Source organism: Colletotrichum fructicola, assembly GCF_000319635.2.
Source record: "Colletotrichum fructicola Nara gc5 chromosome Unknown KSG_Nara_v1_contig09, whole genome shotgun sequence".
Taxonomy (NCBI): Eukaryota; Fungi; Ascomycota; class Sordariomycetes; order Glomerellales; family Glomerellaceae; genus Colletotrichum; species Colletotrichum fructicola.
Genome location: NW_027094059.1, coordinates 2,321,148 through 2,335,070, shown reverse-complemented (window position 1 = coordinate 2,335,070; position 13,923 = coordinate 2,321,148). Strand labels below are relative to the sequence as shown.

The window sequence follows — 13,923 nt, the reverse complement described above, 5'->3', positions numbered from 1 at the left end:
TCATACTTCAGCTATCTTTACTGATTGTTATGGAAAGTATTGTAAGATACAATAGAGCCTCTATCAGTCTCAAGACGACTGCAATGAGTGCCTCGTGGTCTGCGTCAAGAGCACAGTGCTTCCAAACGTCCGGCAGCTCGGGGTCCCACAGCTCGAGAGTCTTTGAAGAACACACTCGTCAAAGACTAGACCGATGGCCGATGCAACAGTAGCAAGGCGCCTTTCAAGTCCAGCAATGATGTGAGGAAGGTCCATGCGAGCAATTTCAATGCCAACCAAGCCTCCAATGGTAGCAGGACCAGAAACGGCAACCGAAACGACGAGCAGAATAGCGCAGGCAGTAACAAGGACAGCGATCTGAAACGTCTCATCCGCCACGACTTCGACTATCTGGAATGTGAGGTCTCCCTGGCAACCCGCAATGCTGTCATTGTGCATCCGTCTGTTCGAAGCCAACGAGATGGTCAAACACAGTCTCAAGATCAACATATAATTTCGACGGCATTGCGAGGAACCTGCAGAAACTGCACCGCTATCGACATCCCAGTGCCTGTGTAATAAGATTTCATCACTCTCGCTTGCTTGAATTACCAGCCAGATCACTACGGAACATACTTTGGCGCCCTGATCCAGGATCCCTGCACCTCCAACGGCCTTGCCAGCATGGCTCGGATTGACGATATGGGTGAGACCGAGATGAATGAATGAAGAGCGGCACCAAAGGGTCTATCGGGGTAGGAGAACGCGCACAACACAACATTGTCCAGTGCCGTACTTAAAAAGAGTAACGATGATACCTTTCGTCCGGAGCAGGGGCTCTTTGAGACAAACAAGCATGTCAACAACCAGCAGAGCCTTCTTACTCAGAGGGAGGCAGACTCGAAAAACAAGAACAGGTTCATTGTCTAGTTACGTAGCCAAGTCAAAGCTGAGGCCAATGATGCAAATACGTACTCGCCAAGGGCTTTTAGTCAGTCAGCTTCATTATTAGGGGCGTCTGGGGAGCGGTGAAGAGGGCCTCCGTGACTCGATGTTTTCCACGGGGGTACAGCCAATGACTTCGGGCCTTGTTTAGACGTTTTGGTAGCAAGAAAGGTCACAAAACAGGTGGCACTGTTTTTTTCTTTGAAAGTTACGTTGATGGATCTAAACTGCTACCTCTGTCCTCCCAGTTCTCAGAGGGCTACTCATGAAGAGTAATGATAACCATGAAGAGCACAAATGACTGCTACTCATGAAGAGTACGATTCATATGTAATTTCGCCCACGTGACCGTGTTTCCGTTGTTGCCAGCGGGCGTGATGACTTCTGTAAGAGTTCCGACCGCCCATGAGCTCATCGCTTCCGAGCCAGGGCACGAATGTGGTCGTAGTGATCGTAAAAGTTGTCACCCTGGTAGCCGTATGTCTTCCAGGGCTCATTATCCTCGACAATGCGAATAGAATACCTTCCATGGGAAGCTCGCCTCTTCTCGGTCGACGGCTCTGTCGTCTGACGAAGCTTCGCTTCAGGCCTTCCAAGATTCCCGCAATTAGAACGCGTGATCTGATTGCTCTGCTGCTTGGAATCAGACGGCGTCTTCTGTGCTTCCGTAATCTTTGGTGTCGTCACGGTCTGAAGAGCAAGATGCTTCATGGCAGACGCCAGTGTCGCGACAGCATCTCCCGTGGGCGTTTCGGCTTTCTTACTGGCCTTGGTGATCGTGAGGCTCTTGAGCGCTTGCACTGAACGCTCCGCCGTCTTCTTGTCCTCGTTAATCTTCATAAGCTTGGTTCTGAGAGCTGCGCGCTCCGTGTAGAGGTCCCAAAGGTGCTCCAATGAGGCGGTCCAGGACTTTGCGGAGCTTCTGGAGATGATGGAAGGAGTCTGTCGCATTGGATGGCCCGATGATGGATCCTGCAAGATGTTGAAAGCTTCTCCGATAAGGAGATCTTGTTTCTTGATGGCCTCCTGGTAGGCGTTGGCTTCGATCTCGAGTTTCGTGACGGTCGTTCTCAAGACAGAAAAACTGGTTCGTATGTCTTTGGGTTCTGTAGGGTCTAGGCCTTGCGTTCGTCGCTCTTGCATGTTCTTGGCGGTTTATCTGGTGTCCGAGGGGAGTTTATCAGCATGAAACCTTACTCCAAGAAATTGAACGTACCGGAGGAGACGAGAAGATGTAGCCTTTTCGCAAGGATTCTTCAGCTCAGACGCCATGGTAGAGACACAGCGGCGGTCGCTGGGTCGCTGAAGTATGGCTGGAGTAGCAATGATGGAGACCACTACCTTTCCGGGGAGCGTGGCATGTGAAGAGTCTGCCTCGCGTCCATCAATAGGTACCTAAGGTACGCGAGTTCCAGTCGCAGTACGGAAGAACGTTAATACCAGTGCCTATTGAGATTACCTATTAGGCTCGGGTGACGGCTAAGTTACTGGTGCGTACTGGATGTGGCCGGTCAGAATGCACTGGAGCTTCAGGGTGGGGCACCCAACCGCGAATCCTCCACGTAAAGATGAGCAAAACGATGGCAGACACGGAAGCAAAAAACCATTCCAACCCATTTTCTATTAGAAAATAAAAAATGAAGTTGCAAAAAAGAAATACCAAATTGAGTAGGCAGGTCAGTACGACTTTCGAATGTTAATACCCCGCCAGGCAAGATACCCCATTCACATGTGTCGAGAGAGCCCGAGCTACCCGTGGCAGCAACAACACAACCAACTAGGCCAAGTGGCCCAGTGGCTGGCGAAGCCCCGATTTGGTGACAGATTCCAGAACGTACCCAACTCATATACCATACCACAAGGTGGTGCCGGCCTATGGGGAGCTTTGAGCGGCAGGATGCCCCACTTCTGGGGACTTCACCTCACCCGGTGCCGCGTGTGCTTCGAGTCGGGTTTCTCTCAGTTCCAGAAGGCGCGTACTTGGGCTGCTTCGATGTTCCTACCTCCTGGGTCGGCCTTGCCGCAGCCCTTCGCCGGAAAAATATCTTCTCATTCAACTCACCCAAGCGTCAACGGCTGTTTTTCTTCCACACCCACCGCGTGAGTGCACGATCTCAACTTCGTCCACTTCCAACGTTGTCGTCTTTGGTTTCTCCCGCCATCGTCTCTAGTCTTCCTCTTCGTCTTTTCGACCTGATTTTCATTCGCATACTTCCAGCACGCTCGACTGCAACGACTGCCATTTTGTCCCAGTCACCATTGTTCAGGTTCCTTCCCCCTATCGCGAAGTCTTTTACCTCTAAGCAACTTCACAAAGGTAATTTTTGATACTCGTAAGCCTCAAATGCAAGCACGCTAACCTTCTACTCAGTTCACATTGATATCCCCCACATCAATATGTCGCAGTCCAACCTCAACCCTGGCAACCTCTCCTTGATGGAGAAGTCCATGATGATTGATGGCTTCGCCTTCACAATCCATCTCGAGACTAAGCACAAGAACTTGGCCAAGCATCTCATTGATACCGGACATCGGGCTGTGTTCCGATTCGTCTTCCTCGACCCCGACCATCGCCCGTTCCACACCAGGAAGAAGAAGTTTGCTGCCAGACTTACCAGCATCATCCGAGCGGCTCTGACAAACATCCACGCATACGGTCTGGAGCCCAAGGACGTGGAGAAGCCCGGATTCTGGCCAATGACTCGATCTTTGCGTCTGCCACCAATGAAGAGACTCGGGAGCGGAAGTATCTTGTCGAGCTTTACTACGCTGCCTGGCTGAAGTATGCCAAGGACCACCCCCACAGCACCAAGGGCTTTGTGGCCAGTCCCGTTGGCACCAACTATGTCTTTTGGGATCTCCATCTTGCCATAGCTGACTGGAGTGCCGTCACGGGCGGCGATTTCCGCGCCACGGTCGACAACAGAGGCTTCGAGATTCTCGAGGAGCGCGAGCACAAGGCCGCTGCCGCCCAATACTATGCTCAGCTAGAGGGCGACAAGAAGTTCAAGGACGCTTCCCTTGCCAAGTGGAGCTCCGGCTGGGACATGTGCATGCAGATGATGATGAGCCGATCTGAGAATGTCTTGCAGCAGGAGCGGGAGATGATGCGTCGCTCCGCCATGGACAACATTGGCCGTGACCGTCATATCAGAGACATGGAGAGAGAGATCAATGAGCTCAAGGCCCGTCTTCTCAAGTACGAGGCGATTTCAGCGAATGAGGACGCCGGTGCTGCTGTTCTCGACGATGAGAGCCTCGCCAAGGATACGGCGGTCACCGTCGTAAAGGGACAGCCCCAGACCGGTGAGGGCCACACCGACGATGATGATGTCACCATCAAGACCGAGAGCACTGCATACCACCACAGTGTTGCCCAGAAGAGCCCCGAAATGAAGGACGCCGACAAGGACACCGACAAGGACACCTACAAGGACACCGACAAGGACACCGATAAGGACACCGACGAGGACACCGACAAGGACGAGTCCAACAACTCCAAGTCGGTTCGAGACGAGACTGAGGTTATCGACCTGACTGATGATTGAACGATATCCAACATATCAATGACTCGAGACGTGCTTTCCTATTTAGACTCGTCAGGTCTCTACTAGAAGGAGGTTAGTACGAACCTGAAATGTTGAAGGAAGGTTAGCATTGGACTTTTTGTGCCTGCCCAGAATGGGGAAGTAGTCATCATGGAGGGGTTGCATTGCATTACATGAGCTTGTAGAATAGACATCAAAAATAAAGTCATTGTGGCATTTTGCTCGCCACGACCCTCGACGATAGGTGGCAATTAACAGCGCAAGAAAACGAACAACCTGAAGTCGCGACCACCTCAAGCTTGGGCAAGATGCACCGTGACACTATCTAGGTAATGTGCTTGTGGGTCCGAAGTGGGACCCACATCCCAATTAACGTAAGGTACCCTACCTTAGGCCATCTAACCGCATGCCTTCCATTCACATCCCCTTCGTCGGACCGTCCTGATCCATCTTCTCCTTCCCAACTTCCATCTCAGCCTTGGCTGAAAGCTCACCATCTCCATCAATCTTCAATCGCACCTTGGCCACAGCCGTTACTCGCCACGGTCTGGACCAGACGAAGACCCACCCAGCTCGAAATGATGGCTCTGTCATCCGCTCTCGCCGGTCTCCCCGGCTTCAGCCTCGACGGTTCGTTCAAACTGACATTCTTCTACGACGGCGATGAGTTGCTCCCCATTCTGCATCTCGACACTCACACAACCATCGGCGCTTTTGCGTTCCGTCTCACCATGATAGTTGACGTCGTTACTCAACTTGCTTGCGATGAACCCACTCTGAGCCTCCACACCGTCAAGTTTTGGGAGAAGGCCAAGGAGAACCTTCGCGATGATCTTGCTATATCAGACGCCGACCCCAAAGTCCTGGTTCGTCTCGCATACCTCATCGACACCTACCAGCGAGGCTGGGAGCAGCACAGAAGCACCCACCCCAACGAAGCTGCAGCCTTGCTTGAAGCCCCTCTCGATTACTCGTCTGAGGCGAAGGATGTCCATCAGCTCCACCAAGCTATGCACGACTAGGAGATCGTGCGGCAAATGAACATGGCTTTTGCCCAAGCTGACGTTGGTCTACCTTCTCCCTCGTCCACCCACAATGACACCGACACGGATGAGTCTACTGATGACGATGAGACTGATGACGACGACGAAATTCACATGAGTCCTGCCATGCGAAAGCTACCTAGGGCCAAGCCTGCCACCATCCGCGAGGCAGAGCAGTATGTCAACAAGCTTGATGTCTCTGATGAGGACAAGGCCTTGGTCAAGAAGCACTGTGTCGCTATCCTCCGCGTGCAGAAGAAGGCTCATGAGCGAGATCATGAGAAGGCACACGCCAAAGGCTACCGTCAGGGTGACAAGTCAGCCCGCAAGATCCTGAACCAACAGATGCAGGACGTACTCGACATGAACCGTGAGAATCTGGGGAGGGTCAAAGAGCTTGAGGCAGCGATCAAAAAGGAGCAGGCAAAGGTTGCTGCCGTCACCCGAGAGGCTGCCCTCAAAGGCATTGAGCTCCCCTACGCACGCGCTGCCGCGGTGAAGAGAGCACGTGCTCTCACCAGCCCAAGTGGTAGCACAGTGGCGGAGGCGATTTGCATTGATCAAGATTGAAGGTAAGTTGACACTCCAAACGGAAAAGAGAGGATCAAAGACTAATTGTGAATGACGCAGGCTTTTCCCAACGAGGCAGCACAAGCACAAAGAAATGTGGCATCCCTGCCATTGCGGTCGACAAAGAGTTGCACGAGAAAGAAACTGGCTAAGCGAGATGTACTCGGGAGACTTTTGCTTTCTACTTTCCACACATTCAGTATCTCACAGAGATGATGTCTTTGGATGCCATTGCCGCCAGCTATTTGGGGCTGAACTCCGAGTTAATATGGGGGTACATGGCTGATGGGAAAGACGTATGGATTGAAGATAGGCTGGAAAGTTGAAGTTCAAATTATGAAGATTGGTTTTGAAGCTACGTGGTGGAATAGGACGACAAGTGCAATAAGTTCGCCATGGTTTTGACATCATAAGACTTGACGCCTTTGATAAATAGGTCGCCCGGGTGCTGTGTATTTTGCTTCCTATTGATCACTGAATTAGCGGCGAGCACCTGCCTTCCAGAATCTGACGGGTTTTCTGCCTTAGGCCTTTGGGCGGCCTCGACATGCAATCAGAGGGCTACGTAGGTACCCAGGCAAAAGCCACACCTTCCACTTCCTCCTCACCCCCTTCTACTTTCTGCATTCTTCACCGCCAGGACAAGCGCCGCAATCCTCTCCGACAAATCTCATCCCAATCAGACATCTTTCGACACCGTACCTCCCGATCACACTTCATCAACTACAACTTCCGCTACTGCACACAACCGCGCATACACTCCTCCACTGTTCTCACTTAACCATCTGGGAATACCCTGCCTGCGTATGTTGACCTAATTTCATTCACATTGTGTGCGACACAAATCCCTCTAACTGTCAACGGAACAGCAGCAATGACCTGCTCGCGGGCTCAGAGACGAGCCCAAGAGCGCAACCAGAAGCTTCTCCGTCTAGATGGCAAGGGTGTTCACTTTCCTCCCGGACCCTGTCTAGGTTCAGACAAGATCGCGGCTATGGCCATGCGCATTCTTCGTTTGGAACCTTCCGAACTCAGTCCCAAGCCAGACTATACGGACTTTGAGTTCAACTTGTGGCAAATCATTCTTTACACCACGCTAGTCGCCGATCACGAGAAAGAGATCGAATTCAACTCCCATCCTTTCTGGTCCAGGGTTCTCGACAGGTGCCTTGGCAGCGCTCTGTTCGGAATGCCTCTTGTATCAAAAGAAGTTTCAAAGCATGGCAGGAGCGTCAAGAATGCTATCTTTCGGATTGTCAACGCGTACCGAAAGGCTCGGAGGAGTTACGTTCAGCTACACATGGATGAAGACAATTCGCAACCTGACTTCACCCTGTTGGGTCACTTGGACGAACTTGAGGAATTCGAAAAACCTCATCTGCGTAACCAAAGACGAAACCGCCGAAAGCTCCGAAATGGCAATCGCGATGTTCCCAAGATTCTGGAAGATAACGCAACCCTGACCGCCTACGGCCGTTCGGTAAACAATGCATCATGCGCCAACGATGCCAATTCCACCTAAATAAATTGCCTCTCGCGAACACAGGTGAGTGTACCAAAAAGTCTTCCAGTGGCACGAAGCTAATGGTTCAAAGGGTTCCGTTGCTGGAGAGGATCCAGCCTCTGGAAATCGGAAAAAGATACATTCGAGGTAGAAGACGAGAGACCGTATAGGCTGAATGAGAATCCTTTGATACTGTCCTACTACCGGGGTAAAAGAGGAATGGAAACCTTAGCAGATGAAAATTCCTAGGAGAGCTTACTCCATGAGCATAATTGATTCCCGGGTTAAGGGAGCCAATACTAGCAGCCATGCTGGCTGCGGAGTAATGCATTCATTTGAAAACGCGGCAGCCTCAGGGTTCATAGATGGGTAGAAGGAATATCTCAGAAAATCGCAATGGTACTGATAAAATGAAACACGCAGTGCCTTCAAAGCCTATTACAAGCGTTTGGTGCATGAGAAAGTGACCGAGGCAGCCGCCTCTTTTAGTATTGGGAATCAACAGTTACATCTTCCATGTCATTTGAACATACGAAGACCTTTGCCAGCATTTGAATGGCATAGGTTTACATACCCAAAACAAGCACGCAAAATGCGTGGATCCGAACTCAGCGATTCGACCAGGTTGGGGATAGACTGAGCCATTTCAGTTCAGTTATAACGCAGGCAATGACTATTCCGCTTTCCTTCGCGATAAGAAGCCGAACTCTTAATTAATACCTACGTAGAGCGGCAAGAGTGTCTCTAATTGCAGCCACGAAGCTAGGTTGCGATACGCGAGGGGGAACCTAGTTGTGTAAATGCCCCAAAATAGTCATTCGCTGATGCAGAGCACTTCAAAAAGTAGGATGAAGCTCTCCATGTGACGGCTTTCGCACCAGACTGTTGTCTTAGCCATATTTCGAACTTGACCCTCGGGGGTTACTCGGGCTGCAATGTCAAATCCAGGTAGTTAAACCGTTTGACCAACCATGTGCTGAATGCAAGATGGTTTCAGACTTAAGTATTGTTGCTGTGGGCACGGCGGCGCTGCTCAAAGGCTTGTGGTCAGCCAATCGTCACGAGATACTTTGGCATTGAAGGTCCAGGATGGATGGCATTGTTCGTATATCGAGACCTACATTCATCTATCATAGCTATCTAATAATGCTAGATTACCGCAGGCTCGGAGGGACGCATGCGTGTGAAAGACCCGCGCTGCTGAATTCGACAAACAAAGGACCCGCATATTCGGGATAATTGCGACAGAGGAGACCAAATTGACAGGAAACGAGACAAGACCATCACCGATGTTGGAACCTTCGGTGTGCGATATGACACGATGTTTGGGCGGACGCAATTGGACATGCCAGTTCCCTATGCTACTTCTGGTCTGTAACCCTGACATTCGATAGCCCAAACCTCATGACAATCGTGAAACGATCGTTCCAACCGTATTCTGAGTTCCTTCTTCCATGCGCAATAGCCACTGGGTATCAAAAGCCCGTCTCCAAGTCGTCGCTGATACATCACTGCGGAATCGCCTCCAGCTCGTTGAGCCCATCCTCGAAGATGCCTCTGTCCTCGAAAGCCTCGATAGCCGACATTGCATACATGCCGTCCTTCTTCAAGTCATCACTCTCCTTCTCCAAGTCATCATTCTCCTTCTTCAAGTCCTCATTCTCCTTCTCCAAGTCCTCATTTTCCTTCTTCGAGTCCTCATTCTCACTCTGCAAGATAGTTGCCTTCTTCTCAGCTGCCATGAACTTGTCGCGAGAGGTAAGATGCTCCTTCTTCTAGATTTTGGCATCCTTCTCGTGGAGACGAAGCTTCTGCTGCAAGAGCTCTCCCTTCTTGACCTCCTGAGCCAGAGCCTGCTTCGCAGCCAGAGTCTTTTTGCCGCTCACAGTCATCAGGTCTTGAAGCTGGCCGAGGACGCCCCACATCTCTCGCAGCGCGAAATCGAATCGCTGGCGGGTAGCGAGCGCAGCCTCTGTCTCATTCTCGCGAGCGACAGGAACAGGGGGGTCGACGACGTCGGCGTGGAGAACGTAGTGATTGTGGGCGATGCGGTAGTTGTCGACGATGCGCATGACGGCTTGACGCATGGTGAGGCCCTTGACGACATGCTCGCGTTGGGCAATATTGTCGAGAGTGACGCTTCGTGTGACCATGCTCTGATAGGCAACTGTCTTGGGACCGATATCGGGGTAGTGCGTGCTGATACCGAGAGCTCCACGCGCGAAGTAGGTGATGCGCTTCACGACCAAGAGCTGACTGGCGCCCTGGTGACGCTGGCCAGAGTCGAGCTGGCAAAGACGGAGGGCGGACTCGGCGATATTGTCTGTGCCAAGCACAGGGCCGGCGGCCTTGAAGGTCAAGCCGGGCACGCGAAGGAGCTGGTCGAGATTGAAGTCGGTCATTTTGGAGTCTTGCTCACGACGTGTTAGCTATCTCGAAGGCGCATGGTTATGGGGCAGCTTACTCGGGTATCTCGGGGAATTTTCGGGCGACAATCTTGAGCTGAATCTGATCTCTGCTCGACAGATGGAAAGGATCGCAGACACGGTGGTTGTGGTGTTGAGGTGGAAATTTGAAAGTTTTGGCTCCTCCTGGTATCCGGATCTCACCTTGCGCTTGGGTCACGTGTTGTCAACGTCGGCGCGATTACAAGGCCGGTGCAGGATTGGAAACCCTTCTAAAATATTTCTTATCTTCGATAGCCCAGACCTTCGCCGCTGAATTTTCTCTCAGCGCAACTACGGGAGCGTAGCCCTCCCACCTGCCCTCACGCTTGCCCTCTAAAGCTCCTGCCCTGCTGGAATAACCTCACATTAGCTCCAGTTCGCTTAGCTAATCCGCGAAGGGCCCTAAAGCTGCGGCTGGTTAGCGAAGAGCTCTCTTATATCGTTTTTGCGCCTTGACTTTAGTGGTTAAGGTAATAGATGTGTGACTCCCTCGCTACGCTTCGCCTCAGGAGCTGCGCTCCAGATTGAGCGAGATCAGAACCACCCTTGAAGTGCCTCCTCAACTTCTGCTGTAGCAGTAGATCGATAAGTAGGAGCGACGCCTCACAGAGCTCATATTCACCCAAACTTTTGCTTAGACACAATACTTCACTTTAAGTCTGCCTAATCAGCAGCTATAACTTGAAGTGTAGGTGGTAACATATAAAGCTGCAAAAAACAGTGAAAAGAATCACAAAAGAAAAGGATTTCACACTTCGACCTTGGACCAGTATTTCAAGTCCAAGCCGCCTGAGGCGGGAATCGAACGCTCGATCCTAGGCCATGCCTGTTATCTAGAAGGACTTTCCCCAATCGGATGCATCCTGTGACCACTAGACCTTAGAACTCTGGCAGATTTTGTCGATAGTTTGACTTAAAGCCCAGCCCGAAGGGCGGGCGTGCGCTTGGCGCTTGGAGCGGCTGCTGGCTCTTCGCAGTCTCGCTTCATTCACCATGACGTGGATCGCCAATGTGTGGGTCGCGACGACCAGAAGGTGAGGTCTTCTGGCGGTAGGACAGCCTACCTTACCTAACTGAGCCCGACCTACTGCTCGTTCACTCAACGGCTTGAAGGTGAATTCAGGCGAACTCAAAGTGAGATTGAAGATGCCCCACGTGGGTCTACGGCTCTCCAGCATCTGTAGATAAATCTCGTTTCTGAGCTGCCTGAAGCCTCTCTCTTCTTTCTTTCTCTACACAAGGATGCTAACGTGGGAACCTTCTTCGCCACGTCCTCGATTGCTACCAACTCTGAGCAACGACTTCCACCTTCCCAAGCCTATCGCCATTCCTCAGCGCGACTTTCGTCACACCTCTCCTCAGCTTCGTCCCGCGTTGATACGGTCCTCTCGTCCTCAGTCGACCCTCCTCCTGGGATACTTCTATCAGTCGGCCACGCTTTCTCTCCTGCGTCCTACCCACACCGACGTCCGTCACTGTCGTCCTGTCAAAATGAGTGAGTATTAATCGCCGTACTCGCACTCACAATTCGCGCAACACGTCAGCTAATTCTGTTCAGGCTGGCGTCTCATCGACATGTCCCAGCTGGAGTGCTGCAGAGAGGCTGATGGGTCCTTCTTCGGCAAAGATGCGCCTGCGAAGCTGCTCGACCAGCTTCTCCACATCAATAGAAACTATCGACCTTACAGTCTCTCCCAGTCTTCCCTCATCTTCCGGCAGTTATTCTTTGTTGAAACCGTTTTCAAGGTCCTACGCGCGCACCCAACAAAGGACTTAACCGACGAATCCTTCCTCAAGAGACTCACGAAGGCCCACTCAAAAGACCGCACCGGCGCTCGGCTCAACAAGGAACATGGCCTGGACGTGGCTAGGGCTGTCGCTCGTGTCGTGAAGAAGATGTGCGACAGCCGGACCATGTTTGAGAATCGCCCTCCTCCTCCACCCACCCTTGCTGAGCCCACCGACACGGGAGCCGCCAAGACCCAGACCAAGGCGCAGTGCGCTCTTGATGCCCGCACTCTGGTCGATAAGCTCAAGCTCCAAGAGACGGTGGACAAGATCATCTTGATCTTGGAGGAGAAGCCCGTTCTTTTTGGTCAGGGAGCCAGAAAGCTGGAGGACATCTTTGCTGAGGGACAGCGCCGAGAGGAGATCTTGAACTCTTAGGAAATCGGCAGGAGGGTCTGGCGTTATTTCACACATCCAGGTTTATTGACTCCTCAATTGGAGGCAGCGCCCAGTTTGCTTCTCAGCCCAGCCTTATTTGGCAAGTTACGTTAGTTATTCTTAATATCACGCGCTCTCTCTGACATGATTTGGAATATGATGTTTGAACATTCGCTTATGGAGTACACCAGTCAACAACCATTTCTCCAAAGTACGTCTCACATCGCAACCATGACTCCCGCCGCCACTCCAGCCGCAACCCCAGCCATCGCCATTCCAGTGCACCGCGGCGCCGCGCCCTTGGACCCAGTTCCCGTTGCGGTTGCCATCACCTTCTGGTACGCCCTTTCCCAATCCGACATGTACTCCGACACAAACTTATTCTCCTTGTCCGGCATGTTATCCTTCCACCAGCTCTGCTCGGTGGTGTCCCAGTATGACCAGCCCGTCACGGCCAGCGAAGCGACCACGTCGGGGCTGTTGGTGGCCTTGGCGGCGGCTGACCACATGTGCGAGTACATGGTCGTGTACATGTCCTCGTCCCTCCAGCTCTTCTCGACGCTGTAGATGGCGCTGACGAGGGAGGTCGCTTGCGTGCCGGTGGCGACGGTGGAGAGGCTTGGGTGGTCGGAGAGGTACGACTCTGCGTCGGTCGAGGTTGGGAGGGGGTCGATCTTGGCGAGGGCGGCTGGCAGCATTGCCGAGGTGAGGGTGATGGCTTTGAGTAGCTGCATTGTATTTATGATTGAAGGGATAGGAGAGGTTGCTGGGATTTGAGTTCTTTGAGGGACGGTCTTTGAGGAATGCCTTGGAGTCTTTGAAAATCAGCGCAGCAAGGGGAAAAGAGAGCAGGCTGGAAAGCCGAGCAGAATGGGCCGTTGCTTTCTTAAATGAACGGTGGATTGCGGCAAAGCAGCTGAACTACAACAAACGATCGCTTTGATTTATCGGTTGGTGACTGCAACCCTTGTTCAACTTGTTTGCTGTGCCGCAACTCGGTTACATCTCGACGTTGGCTGCCTAAAATTTCCCCCCTCCGCGCGAAGCTTCTGTCTTGGCACCCGACCTACGATGCGACCGGTCCAATCATCCAAGTTGATCATGACCATTTCTCAATGACTGGGCGAGTTCTAGCGAGGCCCTCACTCCCATCAAGTGTCCGGCCTGAGTCATAGTTGGGCTCCGAGGACTTTCTCCACTGCGGAGATGCAGTCGGCGACGGCTGTGGGGGTTGTGGCGTCGCTGATCCTGAGCCTAATTTGACAACATGCGTCTCGCATCCGGAAGAGCGCAGAGCTTGCGAAGTTAGCCCTTGTGGAGTGTTTCACGGTATGGGGGTCTTGCCTTGGGCATGCGCCGACGGGTTGGTGTCTGCCAGTGCTGCAATTTGGTGCGCGGCTGATTACCTTGGCCGATGAGATTTGGAATAGCGCCATGCTCCTGCTCAGGGCTATGTGCGGCTCCCTGCCAAGATCGGATTACCTTATTCCAGTTGAAAGCGTGCCAGGTGGGAGAATTCGGAAGGATCGCGATGTCCAAGCAGGTGTCGGTCTGTCGGTCGAAGTTTCTGCAGTTGGGTATCTCAAGCAGTCGCAGTTGGTGTGGTGGATGCCACGAGCAACCTATTGTAGAGGGACGAACAGCAGCGAAAGGCGGAAGGTGACGACGCCACAGGGAAGTTGGCGCTGAGGAAAGGGCGAGGAGCGGGAGTAAAAGAAAGG

The 13,923-nt window shown here is 52.3% G+C and overlaps 8 protein-coding genes across 8 annotated transcripts; 5 read left to right on the top strand and 3 right to left on the bottom strand.

Annotated features, from left to right (window-relative positions):
* Positions 1-1,335: 1,335 nt before the first annotated feature.
* On the bottom strand, positions 1,336-2,067 carry CGGC5_v014931 (uncharacterized protein; the record flags this gene model as incomplete). The annotated part of the gene is made up of 1 exon (XM_032028125.1): positions 1,336-2,067. One exon carries the CDS (start codon positions 2,065-2,067, stop codon positions 1,336-1,338), a length of 732 nt encoding a protein of 243 aa, XP_031875573.1.
* A 1,254-nt stretch (positions 2,068-3,321) lies between these two features.
* On the top strand, positions 3,322-4,472 carry CGGC5_v014930 (uncharacterized protein; the record flags this gene model as incomplete). Its single annotated transcript, XM_032028124.1, has 2 exons — positions 3,322-3,580; positions 3,655-4,472. 2 exons carry the CDS (start codon positions 3,322-3,324, stop codon positions 4,470-4,472), a joined length of 1,077 nt encoding a protein of 358 aa, XP_031875563.1.
* Positions 4,473-5,050: 578 nt separating this feature from the next.
* Positions 5,051-5,494, top strand: CGGC5_v014929 (uncharacterized protein; the record flags this gene model as incomplete). The annotated part of the gene is made up of 1 exon (XM_032028123.1): positions 5,051-5,494. One exon carries the CDS (start codon positions 5,051-5,053, stop codon positions 5,492-5,494), a length of 444 nt encoding a protein of 147 aa, XP_031875574.1.
* Positions 5,495-5,515: 21 nt separating this feature from the next.
* Positions 5,516-6,085, top strand: CGGC5_v014928 (uncharacterized protein; the record flags this gene model as incomplete). The annotated part of the gene is made up of 1 exon (XM_032028122.1): positions 5,516-6,085. The coding sequence occupies one exon, from the start codon at positions 5,516-5,518 to the stop codon at positions 6,083-6,085; it is 570 nt and encodes a 189-aa protein (XP_031875575.1).
* An 874-nt stretch (positions 6,086-6,959) lies between these two features.
* On the top strand, positions 6,960-7,607 carry CGGC5_v014927 (uncharacterized protein; the record flags this gene model as incomplete). Its single annotated transcript, XM_032028119.2, has 1 exon — positions 6,960-7,607. The coding sequence occupies one exon, from the start codon at positions 6,960-6,962 to the stop codon at positions 7,605-7,607; it is 648 nt and encodes a 215-aa protein (XP_031875564.2).
* Positions 7,608-9,097: 1,490 nt separating this feature from the next.
* On the bottom strand, positions 9,098-9,991 carry CGGC5_v014926 (uncharacterized protein; the record flags this gene model as incomplete). Its single annotated transcript, XM_032028117.2, has 2 exons — positions 9,098-9,364; positions 9,428-9,991. The coding sequence occupies 2 exons, from the start codon at positions 9,989-9,991 to the stop codon at positions 9,098-9,100; spliced, it is 831 nt and encodes a 276-aa protein (XP_031875565.2).
* Positions 9,992-11,527: 1,536 nt separating this feature from the next.
* Positions 11,528-12,202, top strand: CGGC5_v014925 (uncharacterized protein; the record flags this gene model as incomplete). Its single annotated transcript, XM_032028116.1, has 2 exons — positions 11,528-11,531; positions 11,595-12,202. 2 exons carry the CDS (start codon positions 11,528-11,530, stop codon positions 12,200-12,202), a joined length of 612 nt encoding a protein of 203 aa, XP_031875566.1.
* Positions 12,203-12,420: 218 nt separating this feature from the next.
* Positions 12,421-12,936, bottom strand: CGGC5_v014924 (uncharacterized protein; the record flags this gene model as incomplete). Its single annotated transcript, XM_032028115.1, has 1 exon — positions 12,421-12,936. One exon carries the CDS (start codon positions 12,934-12,936, stop codon positions 12,421-12,423), a length of 516 nt encoding a protein of 171 aa, XP_031875567.1.
* Between the last annotated feature and the right edge of the window lie 987 nt (positions 12,937-13,923).